Source organism: Rana temporaria, chromosome 1 (assembly GCF_905171775.1).
Source record: "Rana temporaria chromosome 1, aRanTem1.1, whole genome shotgun sequence".
Classification (NCBI taxonomy): domain Eukaryota; kingdom Metazoa; phylum Chordata; class Amphibia; order Anura; family Ranidae; genus Rana; species Rana temporaria.
Genome location: NC_053489.1, coordinates 418,489,413 through 418,513,939, shown reverse-complemented (window position 1 = coordinate 418,513,939; position 24,527 = coordinate 418,489,413). Strand labels below are relative to the sequence as shown.

The window sequence follows — 24,527 nt, the reverse complement described above, 5'->3', positions numbered from 1 at the left end:
ACTGAATTTTCTAGACACACAATGTGTGCTCAGGTATCAGAGAAAATATGTGTAATTAACTAAAAAAAATGTTTTTATGTGCAGGATACACTTCAGCATCAAAACAAAACCAGTTAGACTATAACATATCTAAAATAAAAGGTTGCTCTGTTTTTTGGGTTAGTAAAGATGCATATAACAAAAATACAACAAAAACCTTGTTTGAGACATAACTGTACTCTAAAGCCAGTGTTGTACAATCCTACATTATATGGTGTACAATACTACATCTCATGTGTGACAACTGTGTGAAGTAGATTTCCACATGGTCCCATATGGAATGCAAGAAAATGGTATATTTACACATACAGAGATGCAGGATTAAAACTGTATATATTTAAATTATCCAAGTATGCTTCTCAAGAGCTATATTAAGGATATCACCATGGGTGGACTGGATGTATTTCCGGCTCCAAATAACAAAGTGCATCTTCTATAGCTTTGACTTAATCACAAGTCAGTGTACCTAAAGTACCTGTCTAGAGGAGGATGGATATACAACCACCAAATTGCCAACAAAGACACATTTTTGGGCTGTTAGAAACATCACTTTAAAAGATTTCTCAAAGGACAGAATTCTCCCAAACCTCCCTCACATAATCCATAAATACTGCAATTGGGATACAGTTCAGGCATTAGGAGTCCACTAGGAGCATCCAAATTGGCATAATAATATCCAAAGCATATTTGTAATACCACATCCTGAATAATCATAGGCATCCATGGGTAATCAAGGTATATTGATTTGCACTTGACCTGCTTTAGCTGCTTTTGAAATACCATCAACTTGTATGAAGGAAGAAGCAGTTCTGAAGCAAACAAAAGTCAATCAACCTTGGCCTTAATTGATGTAAGGGTGATGAGTGAGCCCAAACAGCCTGTCTACTTTGTGACTGATAAAGGCTCTGAGTACTACTGAGATGAAGTGTCTAGTAACAGGGTAATGCAATGTAAGAAAAATAAGTCTAATATCTGAACTCCTCTGAGGTTGTGGGAATGAATGGGAGGACAATGGGGATGATAAGGATTGTGTAAGTCTAAATGTACAAACGTGTTGTGCTATATCAAAACCAATTACAAAAATCTGTGAAATGTGACAAAGTTCAAATATAAAACATACAAAGACTCAAAAATATATCACAACATTTCCACAGATATTCCAAATCTGTGGGTCCAAAATGACCATGAGAAGGTGCTCATTAGTAAAGTTTTACAACAAAAAGAGTCACCAGCAGCCACCATCAACCCAAGTGCAGTAAGGTGCTTACCAAACTACCATGACCCTCTTTACTCAAGAGAAGTACTGTATTTATTGGCGTATAACACTCACTTTTTTACCCTGAAAATAAAGGGTAAACTGTGCCTGCGTGTTATACGCAGGGGGCTGTAGAAAGTTTTTTTCCTGAAACTTCCCTCTTAATGTTAGGGTGCGTGTTATACGCCGATAAATACTGTAATTTAACGCTTAAGAAATCACAGCAGGACTGTCACTCTACTTTCCCCAGCACTCTCCTGACATCTGGGTCTCCGCCACTTGACAAAGCAACCAAACTCCACACGGGGATATTCATGTAAGGCACCTCTCCATTGTGCAATAAAAGCTGGTACCATATTTAATGAATAGATAAAATACATTCACATAAGGTATCAAAGACATGTGCATGTAAATAGAAATGTCAAGCTGGCATAAGCTCCTAGTTGCAGGAATGCAATGACGTTGGCACAGACGTTCCGGATAACCCATTGATTTGGAATTTTTGTGGACTTCATGTGGTATATCTTTGAGTCTTCACCTTTATATGTTTTATATATAAACTTTGTCATATTTCACAAATTTTTGTAATTTGTTTTGATAAAGTGCAACACTTTTGTACATTTATGTTTCTTGGGAGGAATACTTTCTCTTATGTGTTTGCAGCTTAACTATTTTGTAATTGCATAAGTGCTTCTTTATTTTTTCTTTGTAAATATTGAGAAGTGTATCAATATTAGTATGAGCAAAAATTCTGAGAAATATCCACTAACATTATCCAGTTTAAACCCAGGTGTGCTTACTCCTATTGCCCTTTAGCCTCACCAATTTTTTATTTATTTTTTGTCAAATAATAAATAATCATATTTTTTAAAACCTGTGAATTTTAACACTCCTTTTCTATCCACAGATAAAAAACCACTAACAGTGGAAGCTCAGTATATGCTTTGTCCAGTTACAGTACTTGAAGAGGCTGGACAGTAAGTACTTTCCCAAATCTATCATTACTCATTAAGACCTTGTTTACACATGTAGATATTTTTTCACCACTCCAGGTGAGCCCCGTAAGCAATCAAGGACGGTTGGATTACCAAGGTGCTGGCAATGCTTGTAGCAATGGCGAAATGAAGGAGAAAATTGGACAGCCGCACTCCAAAATGACTTAAAAAAAGTTGTCTTTTATTTTCAACTGTACACACACACAGTCACTGCAACCACAAAAACAGAACAGCTGACGCGTTTCGCACTCGTAGCTAGTGCTTAATCATGGTCAATTTTCTCCTACATATAAGATCCAGTGAGGATCTTATATGATAAACATTTCTCAGAATGGGGCTGGAAAAATTTGCTCATGAAGCTTGCACGTCATACAAAAGCTATGAAGCAAAGCAGTCAAATGATATGATAAAATTCACACAAAGTAAATAAAAATAAATGTTTCCCTAATTATGCCATTAGTATTGGAGGTACAAATAGAATATAAATCTAGGCAGCTCAAATATTTACTTTTCATTTAATGTATTTACAGTTTTTTGTCTTAAAAGGAATCTTCACACAGGCAGGGCAGTAATCACACATTTTGGGGCCCCTTACACAGCCTTAGGCAGGGCCCCCCTGGAGCAAAGAACCCGGGGCGGGGGGGGTGCTGACGAAAAAAAAAAAGACCATTGGGCCCCTTACAGGTGTAATGCAAAAAAAAATTGGAGGGGCGCCAGCCGGGCCTGTGAGGGGCTCTGAGGACCACCCGTTACAGGTGTAATGAAAAAAAAAAACACGGGAGGGGGAACAGCCGGGCCCCTGGGGACTAGCCGGGCCCCTGGGGACCGTCGGGCCCCTTACAGGTGTAATGCCTGTACCACCCTGATGGTGGCCCTGCACACAGGATATAAATTGTTGGGAAACTGACTTTTTCTTTTTGTGTGTCTGTGAACTGTAACTGTATTTGCAGTCAAAGTTTTCTCAGCTTAGCAATTACTTCTAATCACAACATTTTATCGTTTGGGGTATAGGGGAATGATCCCATGATCAATCAAGCAATATAACCTGTAATTGTTAGATGGGATCATAACTACACAGCAGCAGCAACATATGCTGCAAAGGGTTTGTGCATGCAGTCTGAAAGAAAGAAAAAATGTTTTATAATATTCTGAGCCTGTATCTGGAAATTAATCCTATCTGTGACATGTCCTGTACAATGGGCATGCTGTTCTTAGAAAAAAATATAGTCCTTTAATATCAGCCACTAGGTAGCTGCAGGGAATAATTGCACCAATTCTTCTGCTTACAGCCATTTTTACATTGCAGGAACAATGGAGAACAATCTGAGCATATATCAATAACAGGAAACAATTATTCACACAGTAGATTGCTTTTTATCTATACACAGTATCCATGTGCCTGTGTAATAAAGAATCCTAAAAAATAACAATGCACCTTGCAAGTTTAAATACATTTTGCAAGTGCTGTTATACACACACAGAAGAACACCCACTGCTTACTGTATGTGTAAATACCTAATCACTGGATGAATAATAATGAAGTAAACTTGCAATTCTCTAGACCTATAGACTTGCAGATTCATTAGTGGATTCACAACCTAGAAGTCAAGAAGTTTTAAAATTTATTATGTTAGTTTTTAGTGAATTTAATCTCAGATTTCAGCAGTTAAGGGTAGTCAGACTAATAGGAGTTTTGCTTGATAAACGTTACTGCATTTTGCATATTGTGCAATCAAATTGTAGCATGTGTGGCAAGCATTAGTTGTAAATAAATTTATTAGAGGTAATGTTTGGAATATGAAAAAAGGAATGTACAATACTAATAGCGTAATTAGGGAAAAGTGAAAACAAACCTAAAGGAAAATAAATACATTTAAATAAGCCTGGAGGAAATGTGAAGTAGTGATTTGGTGTATGATTAATTTCTTTATATTCAGGACACATTTTTGGCTATATATTATTTTTATTTAGGTAAATGAACTTCTAGTTAGCCTTCTAATAAAGAAAAAAAAATATTTATAGATTTCAATAGCTGAAATACCTGAAATATGCCCACAGAAGGGGATGGCGCTTGCTAGTAACTGATCAGTCTTTCAGTCAGACACAAAAAAAGATACGACAGCCTGCGTCGTCGTATCTTAGGGTGCAATATTTAGGCTGGCCGCTAGGTGGCGCTTCCGTTGAGTTCGACGTAGAATATGTAAATGCCTAGATACGCCGAATCACAAACGTACGTGCGCCCGTCGCAGTAAAGATACGCCGTTTCTGTAAGAGATAAGCGGCATAAAGTTAAAGCTGCCCCCTAGCTGGCCTAGTCAATGTTAAGTATAGCCGTCGTTCCCGCGTCAAAATTTGAAAAATTTACATTGTTTGCGTAAGTCGTCCGTGAATGGGGCTGGACGTCATTTACGTTCACGTCGAAACCAATACGTCCTTGCGGTGTACTTTGGAGCAATGCACACTGGGATATGTACACGGATGGTGCATGCGCCGTTCGTAAAAAACGTCAATCACGTTGGGTCACCACACATTTACATAAAACACGCCCCCCATCCTCATTTGAATTAGGTGCGCTTACGCTGGCCCCATTTACGCTACGCCGCCGTAAGTTAGGAGGCAAGTGCTTTGTGAATACAGTACTTGCGTCACTTACGGCGGCGTAGCATAAACAGGATACGATACGCCGCCGGAAAGATGCGCCAGGCTACCTGAATCCAGCTAACACTTTATAAGTACTACTTAACAAGTATTAAAATCAAGGACAGCCAGGTTTGAAGCATTTTCAAAGTCACAGCAGCCTTGCTTATGTCTCTCAGCATGGGCTTTCTTGAACTAATAATAACTACAGTAAGGATCAGCATTAGTTAGGAAATCCAAGGCCCCAATTTTGTTAACATAAAATAACAAACTGTGTATTATTATTATCTTATTTACTTATGGTGACTGGTGATGGTCTAAAATCACAGGAGCTATTAAGAAAATTGCTTTGCTCTGTTAAGGTTATAATTGTCACGCCTCTTGAATTCCTGGAGAGATCTGATTAAAGAGTTCAAGATAAAACGTAGAAATGACTGTCATGTAAGATAACTAATGTTTAGTATGTTTGCTTAATTAACTTTTGGCTAAGGATTGGAACCCATTAAGTAGCTAGTAGTTAGTACATGTTGAAAATAAACACATCTGGTCCTGCAATGAGTGAGGGTTCTCTCTGTGTGGGTGACAGATGTGGCGATCATTTACCCTGCTCTCCGCGTTTAAATAATTAACAGCACACTGGAGGAGCAGCCTTAAACAGACTGCCTCTTAGCCAGCTAAATGTTCTCAAAGTGCCGGTATTTATGACCAACTGGAACTTTTTTAGCTTTAATAACTTACGTGTCTACAAATAGACACATATTTTAAGGGGCATTTATTATTAATCTTTGTGAAGCCTTTTATTGGAGTAAATATAAAAAGGCTGATCTACAAAACGATTACATTTTACCTTAGCTTGTGTTCACTTCAACTAACTAATAAGTTCAGGGAAATTATTTAAAAAAACAAAGCTTCACTGTTGCAAAAATGTATTGTTAAATGCACCCCCCCCCCCCCCGTTAACTGTAAAAGAGTGGGGCTCACACCTCTGGGGCTCACACCTCTGAACACATCTCTGTTCATAAAATCTGCCCCCCACCTCCATGGTGGGAAGTCAACACTTCTGAGATTGTCAATCTACCAGATCCCCCACAGCTCTCCCTGGTTTCTCTCTCTAACCTCATGCCACTACTGTATGCTGCCATTTAATGAATGAATGAATGAATGAAAAACTTATATAGCGCGGCACATGCGAACTGAATCGCCTCTGGGCGCTTGTTGTTTGTGTCTCATGCCTTTCAGAAAAGCAGGGTTTTGATCTGCCCTCTGAAAGACAGGTGGTTTTGCTCCAACCGAATGCTGGTTGGTAAAGCATTCCAAAGCCTGGGGCCCTGGAAAGCAAACCTTCTTTCTCCTTTGGACTTGTATTTGGTTTTAGGAACCTTGACCAGATTTTGGTCGGTGGATCGCAGAATGCGGTTGCAATTGTGCGGTTTGATCTTATCGCATAGATATCTAGGAGCCTTCCCATGGATGCACTTATGTGTCAGGCAGAGTGCTTTGAATGCAATTCTGTCTTTCACTGGCAGCCAGTGAAGGGATCTCAGTGAAGGTGAGATTGATTCCCAAGATTTTTTCCCAGTCACCAGTCTAGCGGCCGTATTCTGTACGACTTGAAGACGAGCGATTTGGTACTTGGGTAGCCCGAGGTAAAGGGCATTTGCATAGTCCAGTCTGGAATTCACGATAGATCCCACCACGACTGCTACGTCTTCTTTGGGGATAAATGGAATCAGTCTGCGTAGTAGGCGCATCAAATGGTGCGCCCCGCTGACTACTGACCCTATTTGTGCGTCCATTGTCATGAAGGTGTCAAACGTGACTCCCAGACTTTTGACTTTGGAGCTAGGGGCGATGATTTGTCCCAGGATGGGAGATGGTGTCCAGTTTGTTGTCGGTGGTTTCTTCCGACTGGCATCGAAGATAAAGAGTTCTGTTTTAGCACTATTGAGTTTGAGATAACTCTTAGTCATCCAGTTTTCTATTGAAGAGAGACATTTCTCTAATCTGAGATGATGATCCTTTTTATGGCAGATGCGAAAGTACAACTGCGTGTCGTCTGCATAAGAGTGATAAAGTAGTTCATGGCTACTGATAATATCAAAGAGAGGACGAAGATAGATATTAAACAGCACTGGTGATAGGGGGGATCCTTGGGGGACCCCACATGGCACCGTGCGTTTTTCTGACGTGAAGGATCCCAGTTTCACTGTTTGTGATCGGTTTCCAAGAAAAGAGGAGAACCATGGTAAGGCATCTTCTGAGACTCCGGCGACTTCTGTTAGTCGTCTCAGTAGCAATTTATGGTCTACTGTGTCAAAAGCTGCGCTTAGGTCCAGCAGAACCAGGAGACAGGATTCTCCTTCGTCTGCGGCCTCGAGCGCATCGTCCCATATTTTCAGTAAGGCCGTTTCTGTCCCGTGACCGGGACGGAACCCGGATTGAAATGGATCGAGTAGGTTGTGGGTGTCCAGATGCTGTTGCAGCTGATTTACCACCACTTTCTCCATTATCTTGGACAGAGCATTTAGACCTGTTATGGGACGGCGGTGAGTTGGGTCCATAGGATCCAAATTAGGTTTTTTCAAGATCGGCATGATTGTGCCCTCTTTCAGCAGGGAAGGCACTATGCCTTCCTTAAATGACTGATTTATAAGCTGCGTGATCGGAGGCGCCAGGATGTCGGCACATTCCTTCAGTAGCTTCGTGGGAATGATGTCATTCGGTGCTGTGCTGTTGCGCAGCACACCAATGAATTTTTTTGTTGTATCGATGGAGATGGGTTCCAAAGTGAACTTAGTTGATTGTAGAGGCGTTCCGTCGTTGTTTTGATTGAAGACGGGGCTGAGTGGAGTATTGTTTTGCTGAATACTTACCCGAATTTTTTCAATTTTGTTGATGAAGAAATCCGATAGTTCATTGCAGAACTCTTGGGTGTCTGAAGTGGGGACTTCTAGACAGCCCGGATTCATGGTCTGGGTGACCATCCTGAAGAGTTCGCGTGGGCGATTCATTGCGCTGTTAATCACCCTGGAGAAGTGAAGTTTTTTGGCTTTGAAAATTTCCTTGTGATAGCGCGTTGTTACTGCTTTGTAGAAGTTGAGGTGGTCTTCTGACGGACTTCTTTTCCAGGCGGCTTCCGCCCTTCTGCGCTCTTGCTTCAATAGCGACAGCTGGTTATTGAACCAGCTGGACTTTTTTGCCCGGCTGCGGAGTTTGCGCTTTGGTGCTGCTAAGTCGGCTGACTGTAGCAGAGCTGCATTAATGGCATCCAAAGTATCTGAGGCTGCTGGCTGAGGAGGAATAGCCCCAATTCGGTTTCCCAGGGTAGATCTGAAGAGTTCCGAGTGGAGCTTCCTCTGAGATCTAGCCCAGTGTATTGTCACCGGCTTGGGTACTTTCCTGACTAATGGAGTTCTGGGGATTATGAAGCTAATTGCATGGTGGTCTGTCCATGGCAAAGGTTCATTTCCCAAAATGTTTATTTTCAGATTTTGTCTGAAAATTAGGTCGAGTGTGTGACCTGAAGCATGCGTTGGTCCGCGTATAAGTTGTTGAAGTCCTAATCCTTCCAGGTGGTTGATGCAGGCATCCGCGATGGGATCCTGTGAGGAGTTAGCCCACAAATTGAAATCCCCGAGCAGCAAAAGATGATTGCTGCTAAGGGAGTAGGTGGAAATGAACTCCGTTAATGCTGATATCAACTGCGATTTGGGCCCAGGGGGCCTATAGCAGAGGAGAATATGAACGGTCTCCTGAGAATGAGCTTGAAGTTGAAGCGTAAGGGTTTCCATAAAAGGTAGAGGATTTTGAAGGACCGGTTTAGTGATTGCAATAATGAGTGTTTCAGGGGACCCAGTAGTTCAACAAGCCCGAAAAGGTCAGTTTCCAAGCAAGCTTTAAACCAGGGGTGCCCAACCTTTTGAAGAGCGAGGGCCACTTCAGCGACTTGGTAACCAGTCGTGGGCCACAATGAGTTGAGCGGGTGGATGGCATATCCGTGTCTGCTCTGCATATGCAGAGCAGACACGGACACAGCCCACAATACTTTTTAGCAGATCATATTGGAGGTAGAACACAAGTCGGTTTATGTCTGCCACTACTTAGAGGTGAATGGAGGGTCCAATTGGTTGGACTGACCATATTAAAGCGGCCCAAGGCTGCTTTCACACTGATGCTCTGTGGTTTACCCGCACCATGGGTGCAACGCAGTGTACCTTTGGCTTTTCTGCATTGCGGGTTTGGTGCCCTTTTTAGAAAGCTCACCAAACTCGCAGGTAATAACAGAAGTCCATGGCTCATTGTAGGTAACCCACAGGTAAACTGCTCTGCACCTGCAGATCAGTTTAAAAGCAGCCTAGTAACCAGTCCAGAAAATATATGCCTATATATATATATATATATATATATATATATATGTGTATATATATATATATATATATATATGTGTATATATATATATATATATATATATATATATATATATATATATATATATATATATATATATATACACACTGTGATTTTAGTAATAAACTGACCATTAATAACAGTATTCCATTGTATTGCATCCCAGAGCAGGAGGTCGTGGGCCACATCAGAGGGCTCTGATGGGCCACTGGTTAGGCACCCTTGCTTTAAACTAACTATTTTGGATGTGTTTGCCATTGTGAGCAGTGGGAAGTGAGTAATTACTGTTATTTCTTTCTCGTACATCACGGGACACAGAGCAGCATATTCATTACTATGTGGGTTATATGGAGTACCTTCAGGTGATGGACACTGGCAATCTCAAAAACAGGAAGTGCCCCTCCCTATATAACCCCCTCCCATAGGAGGAGTACCTCAGTTTTTACGCCAGTGTCTTAGGTGTTGGTCATGGTTTAGCTTGCCTCCACATCCTTGGGATTAAGGTGGGCTAACCGGTTCTGTCCAAAGGCCTCAGTGCTAAAGTGGTCAGCAACCGGACCCCAAACCATTGGGGTATAGCCCATAATGCTTTCTGTCACAGAGAGCTGGACTCTGGGCCCAGAACTTAGAAACCTTTGGGGGCCTAATGTTTCTGTTGCCAGGGTGCTATATGGGCCCAGGACAGTGGATCCTTCATAGGAACCCAGGGCCTGAAGGTCTAGACGCCCCACGGAGATGGGGGAAGATTGGACCTCTTGCTGTGCAAAGTCCTGCGGCATGGAGCAGGTAAGTGAAGGGGAAACTTGCGGAACTTGGTTCGCAGCAGGTTTTTTCTGGGGGAAGGTCACAGTGGGACATGCCTATGGTTTATGCGCTGCATCTGGCAAGGTGAGTCACATATCTTAGGATAGGATGACTCTGTATGTGTATATTCCCCATAAATGTGACCTCCCTGGTAGTATTGCAAGCTGGTGCTAGAAAGCATTGAAAAAGGGCCTGTGTGTATAGTGACTATTCTCTCTAAGAGAAGCCCCTGGGAATCTACTGAGGTTTCTTATGTAAGGGAATGTATGCTCTTACCTGCAAGCCTGTTCAGAGAGGTCCAGGCGGTTGCTGCAGAAACAATATGCCGCTCTGTGGATCCTGGCCTGGACGGCAGGATCAGCCTCTGACCTCCTCGTGGTGGCCCCCTCCCCCCCCTCCGCCGGCGGGCGCGCGCGCGCGTCCCCGTGATATGGGCGCAATTTTGCGCCGTTTGCTGACAGGGGAAGGGCGGGCCCGTAGGTAAAAGGAAGGGGCGGCCCTTCCAAAAAGTTCCCAGCTCAGTGAAGTGTTGGAACTGAGAGAGGAAGGACCAGAGCGGCAGAGTGGGGCGCCGAGGACACTCAGTGGCCAAAAAAGAGTATTACAGTCTTTAAAAAGACTGTCTTTTACCCTAGAGATAGGGTTTCTTTTTCTTTTCAGCAGTTTTTTTTGGCAAATACTACTAAAGGGGGACAGAATAGTTTTTCTTTCTTTGGTTTAAAAAAAAAAAAAAAAAAAAAAAAAGACAAACCAAGTTAATAAGAAAGAAGGCATTTTTCCCCAGAAAGGTTTTTTGGGCAACAACTATTTATTTTCCCAAACACCGTTAAGTAGCGGGCGTACCTCAGTATTGTACCATGGCATCTGGTTCGGAGGGTACAAGAGGTGGGGATTCCCCCAGAGAGTCTGAGGTCTCGGACAAAGTCATACCGCTACTTTCCCCAGAGGGAGCCTTGGTGAGACCATCGGGATCTGGGGCTGGAGCTGGCACGGGTCAGTCCAACCCTAGGGTGGTCACGGACGAGGTACTGTCCACCTCTCTAAAGGAGATGGAAAAAAGAATGGAAAAAATGATAGCCAGAGCTATGCGGGGCAAAAAACGGAATAGATCTCCGTCGCCCGAGCGTGAACCCTCAGATGAGGAGGTCCCTTTCACAGGGGAATTGGAAGACCTCTTGGACAAGGACCAAGCAGGTTCAGGGATCGAGGACCCGGGTACAGAGGAGTCTGGCGCAGCCTCCCAAAGGGAGAGCTGGTGGGTTCAAGTTTTAACAGACTTGGTCCATAGGACGTTCAACTTGCCAGTACCAGATCTCCAAGTATCAGCGGTCTCAGCTTTGGGCTCACTAAAAGCGCCTCAAACCAATGCGGTTTTTCCGATCCATCCTCTACTAGAGGAAGTTATGTTCCAAGATTGGGCCAAACCAGATAGAATCTTTGTACCACCAAAAAGATTCTCTGCCTTATATCCTATGGAAGAGAAATTTTCCAAGAGATGGGCAGCCCCGGCTGTAGACGCAGCCATCTCATGTGTTAACAAATCTTTAACATGCCCTGTAGAAAACATACAGGTGTTCAAGGATCCGGTTGATAAACGCTTGGAAACGCTACTTAAAACCTCCTTCACTACTGCAGGGGCAGTAGTGCAGCCAGCTGTGGCTGCGATTGGGGTTGCACAAGCATTATCGGATCAAGCTAAGCAGATGCTTAAACTTATTCCTGCCCAGCAGGCAGAAGAATTTTCGGACGTCCCTAGGGCCATACTCTTTACGGTAGACGCGATTAAGGATTCTATCCAGCAAGCGTCACGTTTATCGTTATCCCTTATCCATATGAGAAGACTCTTATGGTTAAAGAGCTGGGAGGCAGAGCCCCCATGCAAGAAGCTCCTGGTAGGGTTCCCCTTCCATGGAGGACGACTCTTTGGAGAAGACCTGGACAAATACATCCAGACCATTTCAAGCGGAAAAAGTACTCTTTTGCCCACCAAGAAGAAGTTCCGGGGGCCTGCGTTTAAACGACAGTACTCCCCTGGGCAGGGGCCTTCCAATACCAAACAGTATCGACGGCCTCCTGCAAGATCAAATTTTAACAAGTCGCAGGGACAGGCCGTCGCAGGCAAGAAGCAGTGGTTTCGCAAACCAGCAAAACCAGCCCCCAAGCCGGCCTTATGAAGGGGCGCCCCCACCCTCGAAGGTGGGGGGAAGACTGAGTCTCTTTGCAGAGGTTTGGGAGGCCAGCATTCCCGACAGATGGGTACGGTCTTCCGTGGCTACAGGCTACAAACTAGACTTCCTAAAGTTTCCTCCTCCTCATTTTCAGGAGTCAAGAGTACCAAACGATCCGAAGAAGGGAGCCGCATTAATAGCGGCATTGAATCATCTACTCTCTCAGGAGGTAATAGTAGAGGTACCAGTCCAAGAACAGGGGCTAGGTTTCTACTCCAACCTATTCATCATCCCAAAGCCCAACGGCGATGTCAGGCCAATTTTGGACTTAAAAATGGTGAATGCATACCTAAAGGTCCGCTCATTTCGGATGGAATCTGTGCGGTCAGCAGTTGCCGCACTTCAGAAGGACGATTTTATGGCATCCATAGACATAAAGGATGCTTACCTTCATGTTCCAGTTTACCAGCCACATCAAAGATTTCTACGCTTCTCGGTGGCTCTACGTCATTTCCAATTCGTGGCGCTTCCCTTCGGGTTGGCTACGCCCCCCCGGGTGTTTACGAAGGTCCTAGCTCCAATCCTAGCCAATCTAAGGATCCAAGGGGTCACGATCCTAGCATACCTGGACGACCTCCTAGTCATAGATCACTCGTCTCCTGGTCTGGAACGAGCAGTGGCCCTCACAGTTCAGTACCTCGAGAGGTTCGGCTGGGTCCTAAATCAAGAAAAATCAGCATTCCAGCCCACAAGGCAGTTGGAATATCTCGGCATGAGATTAGACACAGAACAACAGAGGGTGTTTCTGCCTCTGATAAAAGTCAAAGCCATCAAGGAATTAATCCTACTGGTTCTAAGCAAGAGAGAACCAACTGTTCGCCTATGTATGCGGTTACTAGGCAAGATGGTGGCCACATTCGAGGCGGTACCGTACGCCCAGAGCCACACTCGCATCCTGCAGGCAGCCATCCTGTCAGCATGGAGCAGGAGGCCACAGGCCTTAGATATCCCTTTGCCGCTCTCATCAAGAGTCCGACAAAGTCTGTGTTGGTGGTTAGACCCTCAGAATCTACTGAGGGGGAAGTCTTTCAGCCCAGTGGCTTGGAAGATAGTAACCACAGACGCCAGCCTGACAGGCTGGGGAGCAATTTTGGATGGTTGCACTCGCCAAGGCACTTGGGCAAAGCCAGAGAAGCAATTGCCCATCAACATCTTGGAGCTCAGAGCTGCTCGACTAGCCCTCAGGGCTTGGACGTCCAAGTTGCAGGGGTTCCCGGTGAGAATTCAATCGGACAATGCCACAGCAGTGGCATACATAAATCACCAAGGGGGAACCAAGAGTCAAGCCGCTCAGAGAGAGGTGAGCTTGATTCTCCTATGGGCAGAAGCTCATGTGCCCTGCATATCGGCAATATTCATTCCAGGAGTGGACAACCTTCAGGCGGACTTCTTAAGTCGCCAGACTCTGTTGCCGGGGGAATGGTCTCTACATCCACAGGTCTTTCAGACACTCTGCCAGAGATGGGGAGTGCCGGACGTGGACGTCATGGCATCAAGACTCAACAAGAAGCTAGACAGGTTCATATCCCGCTCAAGGGATCCGATGGCCTGCGGAACCGATGCGCTGGTTTGCCCTTGGCATCAGTTCAAACTTCTTTATGCTTTTCCCCCGCTCCAGTTACTACCCCGCCTGCTGCGCAGGATCAGGGTGGAGCACATACCAGTCATCCTGGTAGCTCCAGCATGGCCCAGAAGGGCATGGTATTCACTAATCCTGAAGATGGTAGTGGGAGACCCTTGGACTCTTCCTCTACGGCCAGACCTGCTATCGCAAGGTCCGATCCTCCACCCTGCCTTACGGCATCTAAATTTGACGGCCTGGAAGCTGAATCCCTGATTCTCAGGGGTAGAGGTTTGTCTCAGAAAGTAATCTCTACCCTAATCAGAGCCAGGAAACCGGTCTCTAGGGTGATTTATTACAGGGTCTGGAAGGCCTATGTAGGCTGGTGTGAGTCCAAGCTATGGCTTTCTCGTAAGTTTACCATCGATAGAGTATTAAGTTTTCTCCAGCTAGGAGTGGATAAAGGACTGGCATTAAGCACTATCAAAGGACAGATTTCAGCTTTGTCAGTGTGGTTTCAGCGGCCGCTGGCCACCCACTCGCTGGTTAAGACCTTCATGCAGGGGGTCTTACGTATTAATCCTCCAGTTAAATCCCCGCTTTGTCCGTGGGATTTAAATCTTGTTCTGTCAAGTTTACAGAAACAACCTTTTGAGCCGTTGGCTGAAATTCCTTTGGTTTTACTGACAAGGAAGTTAGTATTTTTGGTCGCCATAGTTTCCGCCAGAAGAGTATCGGAACTGGCAGCCTTATCCTGTAAGGAACCATATCTTATTTTTCATAAGGACAGGGTCGTTCTCCGCCCTCATCCTTCCTTCCTACCAAAGGTTATATCCAGTTTTCATCTAAACCAGGATTTGGTATTACCATCCTTCTTTCCTAAACCTACTTCCAGAAAGGAAGGGTTGCTGCATACCTTGGATATTGTCAGGGCCATGAAGGCCTATCTTAAAGCTACAGAGAAGATCCGGAAAACAGATGTGTTGTTCATTTTACCGGATGGGCCCAAGAAGGGGCAGGCAGCTGCAAAATCCACCATATCGAGGTGGATTAAACAGTTAATCACTCAGGCCTACGGCTTGAAAGGGTTGCCTCCTCCGTTATCATTAAAGGCTCATTCTACTAGGGCCATGGGCGCCTCCTGGGCAGCACACCACCAGATCTCTATGGCTCAAGTTTGCAAGGCGGCAACCTGGTCTTCTGTCCACACGTTTACAAAGTTCTACCAGTTGGACGTAAGAAGGAATACTGATACAGCCTTTGGGCAGGCAGTGCTGCAGGCTGCAGTTTGAGCCCCTTCGGATTCCGGGGGCTCCCTTTTGAGTTAAATTTAAAATTTAAAATTATTTTTTCTCAACTAAGTTGGATTTATTATGATTTGAGTATATCTCTAAATTAAATCCTTTTGTCTTGGGAAGATGTTCTCCCTCCCCTCATTGTAAGCATTGCTTTGGGACATCCCACATAGTAATGAATATGCTGCTCTGTGTCCCGTGATGTACGAGAAAGAAAAAGGGATTTTTAATACAGCTTACCTGTAAAATCCTTTTCTTGGAGTACATCACGGGACACAGAGCTCCCACCCCTCTTTTGGGGACCATTTTGGGAGGCATACTGCTTGCTACAAAACTGAGGTACTCCTCCTATGGGAGGGGGTTATATAGGGAGGGGCACTTCCTATTTTTGAGATTGCCAGTGTCCATCACCTGAAGGTACTCCATATAACCCACATAGTAATGAATATGCTGCTCTGTGTCCCGTGATGTACTCCAAGAAAAGGATTTTACAGGTAAGCTGTATTAAAAATCCCTTTTTTTTACAAGAAACAGGTGTTTTAAGAATCATTTTTCATGACATGGTCATTTTGATATAAACATAAGGATCCATGGGAATGGCCCCACAACCTTTTAATATACCACATTCAGCATTGTAGAAAATATATATCTTTTTTTAATAGTATGAATTTTTTAATTTTAGCTTAAATATTGTGTTTGCCCAAAGCTAACAATTAGGTTTTTCGAAAATAATTTGGAGTAAAACACTCATTCTAATGTTTGTGGTATTTGACTTTGCACAGAATACCCAATCACACACAAGGAATAGGATAAAAAATGATTTTTGCTTTCACACATTTGAATGATAGAAGTCCCAAAGCTATACATTGTTTACTAAACCAAGTAGCGATTCCCTGTGAAAACAGGCTTTACTCCTTTAGTAATTCAGCCACAAATAAAACTTCACAAAAATATGCTAAGGTGTGATTTTTCATTGACTACAACACAACAATTTTTCTTTCAAAGAATTATAAACAAGACAAAGTCAAGGATTCAATGTAGATGATAGGATAATCAAGCTGTTTCTTTAGAATAGCTTTATTTTTATTTATTAAGCAAAGTACAATACATACACAGCAATCAGAATTTATATTTCTGTGTGCTAACAAGGCAAATTTTAATCTGTTAGTTACTACTTTTACGCTTTTCTTTTCAATTAGTTTTTATTGGTTCATAAAAAAGAGTGACAATACAAAAATTGCAATTCTCTATACAGACGTATACAGTTTTTCAACATTCGTCAATGCAGAACCAACGGATATTTGCGTAGAATTAGTAGAGGAGATAATACAAAACGAGAAACTTAGCATTAAGATATTGCCAGTAGGGTCACGCCTGTCTCCAAGGAGTAATAAGTAAATGAGGAAGCACGCCCTACCGCTAAATGTGGGCGTTACCTCCCCTCTGGACATTCCCAAGTTGGGAGGTGGCATGACCCCCAAGATTACTATAGATCTTACCACCATAACACTTATCCGGTGATCTAAATTATACCACACGTAGTATGGTAATGGATATTAACCCAGAATGTAGGTTGCTTATAAATATAGCACCCGAGAAATGAACCAGGGTTATAATCAACAAATCAAAGGGGTACAAAGGGAAAACAAACAAAGAATGAGGGGGAAGGAAGAGAAAAGGAGGAGAATAGGGAAAAAGGAAGACTACTAAGGGAAGTAGAAAGAGGGAGAGGAAGAAGAGAAAAGAGATTGCCTCAAGAGTGATACTAGAGTAAATAGCTAGTGATCGTTTTGCCTGCCTGCCAGCATATATGTGTCAGCAAATCAGTAAACTTTATACCTAATTGCCTAGTTAATCTGAAATTTAGATGTCCATGGATCCCAATGGTCACGAAATTTTGCTATTGAATGTGATTGGGCCGCAAAATGCTTTTCATATGAGTACTGTTCCTGCACCCGTTGGATAACTTCACTGATGTTAGGAACTAAGGTGGACCTCCATTTAGAAGTGATCGTAAGCCTTGCTGCAATGATAACATGGCTTATGATGCTTCTAAGTTGTGTAGGGATAGTCTGGATGTTGAGAAAGAGTAGCGCTAATTGAGGGGAAGGTTTAAGAAAAAATCCTGTTATTGAAGAGATCAGTTTAAAAACTTCACGCCAAAAACTGCGAATGGATTTGCACTCCCAGAGAATATGTAATATATTCCCTCTTGCTCCGCATAATCTCCAGCATTCACTGGTCTCTGAGGAAAATATCAGAGACATCCTCACCGGAGTCAGGTAAGACCTGTGGAGCGTCTTTAACATTAGATCCCAGTGGTTGGAGCAATGAGAGACTTTATAACAATTGGCTATTGCCCTTTTCCATTCTTCTATGGAATGGACAGAGCCCAGATCCCTTTCCCAGTTCAACATGTGGGAAGATTTGCTAAATCTAGAATTGTTTTGTAGTAAGTTATAAAACCAAGACAAACCTTTAGGCTTCCCGTGATTAGACCTGAGGTATTCCCATACTTCATTATGTAAAGAAAAAGTCTTATCTGGATAACTAGAGCGAAAGTAATGGATCTGTGTTTTAGAGAACTGATGTGTATCTGGATCCCTTGCTAGCAAGTCCTCGTAAGTGAGTATTCCTTTTTTTAGCCACTGATCTACTCTAACGTTGGGAATCAGGTATTCGTACACCTGTAGACTAGACAAGGGACAGTGTTGTAAAGACTCCCGGGGGGCTGTGAGATGGAGTTTTTTCCAAGCAGAAAGCGTCGCCTCAATAGAGGGGAGCTTAGGACAAATTAAAGGAGCTTCGATCAGGTTTGCTATAAGGAGGGATGGAAGATCTCTATTAGATACTACTGATCTCTCTATGTGTACCCAAAGTTTGGGAGACTGTTGGTCAAACCAGGCTTTACTCTGGTCTAGTATCGCCGCTTTGTAATAGTTTCTCACATTTGGGAATCCTGCCCCGCCATTTTTTCTATGTTTCTGTATTGTTACATAAGGGATCTTAGCCATTTTCCGGTTCCATATAAACTGTCTAAAGAGTTTGTCTATAAGTGCAAAGAAAGATTCAGGAAGACATACAGGGATAGTACGAAAGTAGTAGATCAGTTTTGGGAGTACCACCATTTTTAGTGCGGCAATCTTCCCTAACCACGATAGTTCGTAAGAGGCAATGTGCTGTAGATCGTTCCTCACTGTGTGGATTAAGCTAGGGAAGTTTGCCTCATATGTATACGAGGATGGAAAGGCTAAACGGACACCCAGATAGGAGATCGCCTTGGACATCCATTGAAATTTGTATCTACTTTTCAGGAAAGATATTTGTCTCTGTGATAGATTTACAGGCAACAGGCATGACTTTACTACATTCAACTTATAATATGAGACATTGCTATACCTTGTCAATATGTCAAATACGCCCTCCAGGGAAGAAGCCGGGTCGGTAAGAGTTAAAACTACGTCATCGGCAAAAAGACAGATTTTGTGGGTGGTTTTCCCTATCTTAAAACCCGAAATCGAGTCATCAGTCCTAATGGCTTCCGCCAGGGGCTCCATCATAAGAGTAAAGATGATAGGGGATAGAGGGCACCCCTGGCGGGTACCGTTCGTAATGTAAAACTTATCTGAAAGAGCAGTTGAGGTGAAAACTTTCGCCGATGGGTTGGAATATAAGGCTAGTATTGCCGATAGGATATGTCCCTGAAGGCCAAATTTTTGCAGCGTAGCACGAAGGTATCCCCAGTGGACCCTATCAAAAGCCTTTTCGGCGTCGAGTGCTAGAATAGCTGCGGGGATTTTTTTTGCTTTCAGCTATGTGAAGTAGGTTAAACAGCCTCCTAGTGCCGTCAGGAGCCTGTCTTCCCTTGACAAAGCCCACCTGGTCCGCTTTGACCAAGGAGGGAGTTATTTTAGCTAACCTGTTGGCCAGGATTTTGGCGTAGATCTTTAGATCCGTGTTAAGGAGGGAGATGGGCCTAAAATTCTGGGGTGAGTCCGGCTTCTTCCCCGGTTTGGGCAGAGTCACGATTACAGCTTGTAACATTTCCTCTGGGAAGGAGGCTAGGGATGAGACCTTGCTGAACAACCTCTCCATATATGGGACAAGTAGGTGGGAAAATGCTCTATAATATTCGGATGAAAAGCCATCCTCCCCTGGGGATTTATTTTTTGGGAGGGAATTGATGGTGTCCAGAATTTCTTTTTGGGAGAATTGCGAATTTAACATGGCTAAGTCTTCTTCCGTCAGTGAAGGTAGTGACACTGTAGATAGGAAGGAGTCAATGGAGTAAGGAGTCGGTTGTGGGGTGTCGCTGTCTAAGTGGAGATTATACAGGTCATGGTAATATTTCATGAAAGAGTTGGCTATTTTATTGGGGTGATGTTCAAGTATGTTGGTGTGGGGGTCCCTGATGGAAATCAGGTTGGATTTCTGTTGTCGCCTAGATATATAACTAGCCAAAAGTTTACCCGCTTTATTACCGTGTACATAAAATTGAGCCTTGAGTCTCTTTAAGCAATTTTGGTGGCCAGATAAGAGGGTTAAGCGTACTTTCTGTCTACATTCTATTAGGTCAGATTCTATTGCAGGGGAAGGGGTCGACTTATGAAGGTCCTCTAAGGATTTTAGGTCCCTGAGGAGGCTGTTCAGCACTGCCCCCCTACGTTTTTTCTCCCGAGCTGCCGCTTGGATAAGCAGTCCCCTGCTAAAGGCCTTATGTGAGCACCATAACATAGAAACATCTATACCATCAGTATCATTAAATTTAAAAAATTCAGATAATTGAGAATCAAGAGAGGAAATAATAGAAGGATTAGTTAGAAGTTCAGTATTGTTTCTCCAAAGGTACGTGGGGGGAACTTGAGAGTTATTCTGTACTACTAAAGAGATCGGGGCGTGGTCTGACCACATAATGGAGTGGATTTTGGCTAATTGTGCTTTATGTAAAAGCGGTAAATCCGTGAGGATGAGATCAATCCTAGAGTATATGCGGTGAGGGGAAGAAAAATAGGTATAGTCTCTTTCTGTCGAGTTGAGGCATCTCCAAGGGTCATAAAGGTTGTGCTCTGATAGTAACGGTTGCAGTTCTTTTCTAGAAGAGGGCTTCGTGCCAGAGCTGTCCAAGTGCTTATCAACAATGCAATTAAAGTCTCCGCATACCAACAGAGAGCCCTTCTTGATTTTATCAACTTTTTTTAACAGTGATTTGAGAAAAGAGAGGGGTCTGCGGTTAGGGGCATATACGTTCACCAAGGTATATGTGGAGTTGTTTAATTCGCATATCAGGATGATATACCTGCCATTCGGGTCTGTAAACACTTCATGTAGCTGGAAAGTAATAGATTGCTTAATTGCAATTAACACTCCCCTTTTTTTAACTGCTGCTGTTGCCTGAAAGATGTGAGGGAAGGCCCTGTGGGTGCATTTCGGTTGTTTTGCAGTCATAAAGTGGGTTTCCTGTGCACATAGAATTTCCCCTTTAAGTTTGATAGCCTCCCTCCACATAGCACTTCGTTTATACGGACTATTTAGCCCATGCACGTTCATGGATACTATAGACAAAGACATATTAAAGGTGTAAGTCTAGATTTTTCATTGCTGCTGATAAATAGTTCTTCCATGTGTAGTACTAAAAAGTTACCTGTAGATGGTGCTATCGAGGTGGAGATGGGTGTCCATATCTCAACATTAATGCGAACGGCTGGATACATACGAAGTAGGAGAATTGCGTAGCAGGCAGGTATGGTATCATATTCTTCAGGCAATATGTTGAATAGAAAAAAGAGAGAAGGGGGGGAGAGAAAAACAGACCAAACAAAAAAATAAAAGAGCAAAAATGTCAAACAACACATAAAAATGTGAAGACTTTCACAGAGTGCGAGTGTCCCTCGCATTTCTCATGGGGGGGTATGAGCTCCCAACAGAACCAAACATAGGGAGAAAAAAAAAGATGACTACAGTTGTCATCTTAAACCAGCCTCGGGTGAGGTGTGGAAGAAGAAAGCATTCAATGCCAAAATACAATGCATTTCAAGTGGTGCTCCAGTCAGGGGATAACCGAGCATGTGTGGTTTTGGGAAGAGAAGTAGGAGCTTCTGCTGGAAGAAGGTTCCATTTTTTGGCTAGATCCAGTCCCTCATCAATATTTCTTATAGCAAAGGTGCGGTTATCTCTTGTGATCAGCAGCTTAGTGGGGAAGCCCCATGAGTATGTGATCTTGTTATTTTGCAGGATCTTAGTAATGGAGGTCAAATTTTTGCGTGCCATCATGGTGAATTGTGATAAATCCGAATAGATTGAAATGTCCGAGTATGGAGCAGGGAGGGGATGGTTTTTCCTCGCAAAGCGCATTAAATCATCTTTAATATGGAAAAAATGAATGCGGGCAATGACATCCCTGGGGACTTTCTCAGGCAGAAATTTAGGTTTGGGGAGGCGGTGTGCTCTGTCTACAATGATCTCAGTTCCAGGGGCATCAGGCAAGATGGCCGCTATGAATTCTTGCACATATTGCCTTAGGTCTGATGGTGGTACTGACTCCTCTACCCCCCGCAATTTTATATTGTTCCTTCTGGACCTATCTTCCAAGTCCGCCAATTTTTCACGCATGGCCTGGATATCCCCCTCTGCCTCATAATGTGCCTCTACCAAGTCATTGTGAGCTATGGTAAAATCTCCCATTTTATCCTCCACGTGGCTTATCCTGTCTCCAATGGCTGACACCTCATGCTTCAGCTGCGATACACACTGCATCATGTCTCTATGCATAGACCCCCTAAGGGTTACCAGCATGTCCTTCATAACTGTGTCACTAAGCGGGACCCCAGAAGTAGGGAACTCGTGGATCTGTTCCACAAAATCTCTTGTGCTGTTTTGGGAGTTGCAGGTGTCATCTTGCTCACCTGCATATCTGTGTTCCTCCGATCTCCTCAAAGCAGATTTCTGCGGGCTGTTCAGTGGGGACGGGGTCGGCGTGGAGCCCCCGCTTCCCCCCCCTGTTCGCTGGGATGGAGAACCGCTCGTCAGGTGCGATGGGCTATGCTGGCGTCCGCCGCCGTCGGAGCCGCGCTGCGAGGCCGAGGCCCCGGCGCCATCTTGCGGCCTAGGTGTGCTCGCTGCGGGGTAGAAGTCTGTAAGCTTTCTGGGCTTCCTATCTTGCTTCCGCTTCCCCATCGTTGCTCCTTCTCCCCCTGGGACGTCTGCGGAGGTCAGGTAGAAAAAAACTGGCTGGTTTAAGCTCTGGATGTCGCTGGATGGAGGTTCTGTGGACGGAGCTCTCCTCTCACACAGCCATCCGCTCCGGCTGCTGGCCACGCCCCCCTACTTTTACGCTTTTCAATGCCATGTTGAATAAACCTTTTACTATCATTGTGTTCTATGTATCTATATATAGTATTGCACAATGAAGGTTGGTAACCAAAATATCATGCGGGAATGGTCAGTATACACCATATACATTGCATCCCGTTAACCATTTTAAAGACTGTTCTAAGGACTTCTGTCTAATACAGAGCCAAAACCACTATTATTTTGCATGTTTACGTCATTAACTTAAAACTATTGGAATAATATAGCAATGCCACATGTAGGAGGTGGCTGTATATTTTGTGAGCTTGTATGCTTTTATCTTCTGTTCAACAGATAATACTACTACTACTACTACTAATAATAATAATAATAATTATAATAATACAAAATAATATTGTTTTAGGGTTATATTACATCTATTTTAAGTGTGCTACTGATGTACAGTACAGACCAAAAGTTTGGACACACCTTCTCATTCAAAGAGTTTTCTTTATTTTTATGACTCTGAAAATTGTAGATTCACACTGAAGGCATCAAAACTATGAATTAACACATGTGGAATTATACATAACAAAAAAGTGTGAAACAACTGAAAATATATTTCATATTCTAGGTTCTTCAAAGTAGCCACCTTTTGCAGCAGACACATCTCTAGAAATGTTAAGAGGAGACTATATGAATCAGGCCTTCATGGTAGAATATCTGCTAGGAAACCACTGCTAAAAAAAGGCAACAAGCAGAAGAGACTTGTTTGGGCTAAAGAACACAAGGAATGGACATTAGACCAGTGGAAATCTGTGCTTTGGTCTGATGAGTCCAAACTTGAGATCTTTGGTTCCAACCCCGTGTCTTTGTGCGACGCAGAAAAGGTGAATGGATGGACTCTACATGCCTGGTTCCCACCGTGAAGCATGGAGGAGGAGGTGTGATGGTGTAGGGGTGCTTTGCTGGTGACACTGTTGGGGATTTATTCAAAATTGAAGGCATACTGAACCAGCATGGCTACCACAGCATCTTGCAGCAAAAGGTGGCTACTTTGAAGAATCTAGAATATGAAATATATTTTCAGTTGTTTCACACTTTTTTGTTATGTATAATTCCACATGTGTTAATTCATAGTTTTGATGCTTTCAGTGTGAATCTACAATTTTCATAGTCATGAAAATAAAGAAAACTATTTGAATGAGAAGGTGTGTCCAAACTTTTGGTCTGTACTGTAAGTTACCAGTTGTGCAGTTTATAGCTACATTCTCAAACAACCTCATTGTTTTGAGCCTTTACCTCCCAAATGTCATCTTAACCTGCACTGAAATGTATTCAGGCAACAAAAGCAGCCTCAAATTGAATCTACCCTATCTATACACACTTGCCTTGGTGTGGAAGCAATATACTATGCTCTAAAATCAGGTATTATTTGGAGTATGCATCAATGTTTTTTTGTCATTTGTTATAACTTCCGTTCTAACTTCCAAGTATTTACACTAACATTTTAATCACCCCTCTTTTTTAACCTGCAGCAAAATCATGGCTTGTGAAATTTTGTTGGGTGCAACAGGCAACAATTTATTTTTCTTTCCTATACTCTTAATATACGTAACACTCATACTGTAGCTTCTCTCTTTTTAAAGTTACTAAATTAGCTCACTTGAATTCATTAGGTCTCCATTGGCTACTAAAACTTCTTTACAAACAGTCTTCTATTCACTAATCAAGACTGCTATTATTTTTTTTTAAATTGTTGGCGTAATTTATTCATTTTAGTGCTGGTGCTTGATTTCAAAATATCAGTCATTATAATTTTAATAACTTTTTGAACAGTTGCCAGTTTAATTTTCAGTGTGTGAAAATTAGAGGTAAATTATTTATTACTTTCAGCAAATGTCTTTCATGATTTTATTTAACATTTTTTCATCTTTTTTTAATGGATCGTAAAATGACAATCTTTTATTGTACACTCGTAAAACAAGGAGCAAATGAATACTTTGCAAATAGGTTTCT

The 24,527-nt window shown here is 43.0% G+C and overlaps 1 protein-coding gene across 4 annotated transcripts in view; it reads left to right on the top strand.

The window, feature by feature from the left end:
• ANTXR2 (ANTXR cell adhesion molecule 2) overlaps positions 1 to 24,527 on the top strand; it is a 362,866-nt gene that overhangs the window by 170,717 nt on the left and 167,622 nt on the right. For all 4 annotated transcript variants that reach the window (XM_040325040.1, XM_040325021.1, XM_040325013.1 and 1 more), the window contains exon 11: positions 2,202 to 2,271. In XM_040325040.1, coding sequence (XP_040180974.1) covers positions 2,202 to 2,271 — 70 coding nt within the window. The remainder of the gene's footprint in view (positions 1 to 2,201; positions 2,272 to 24,527) is intronic.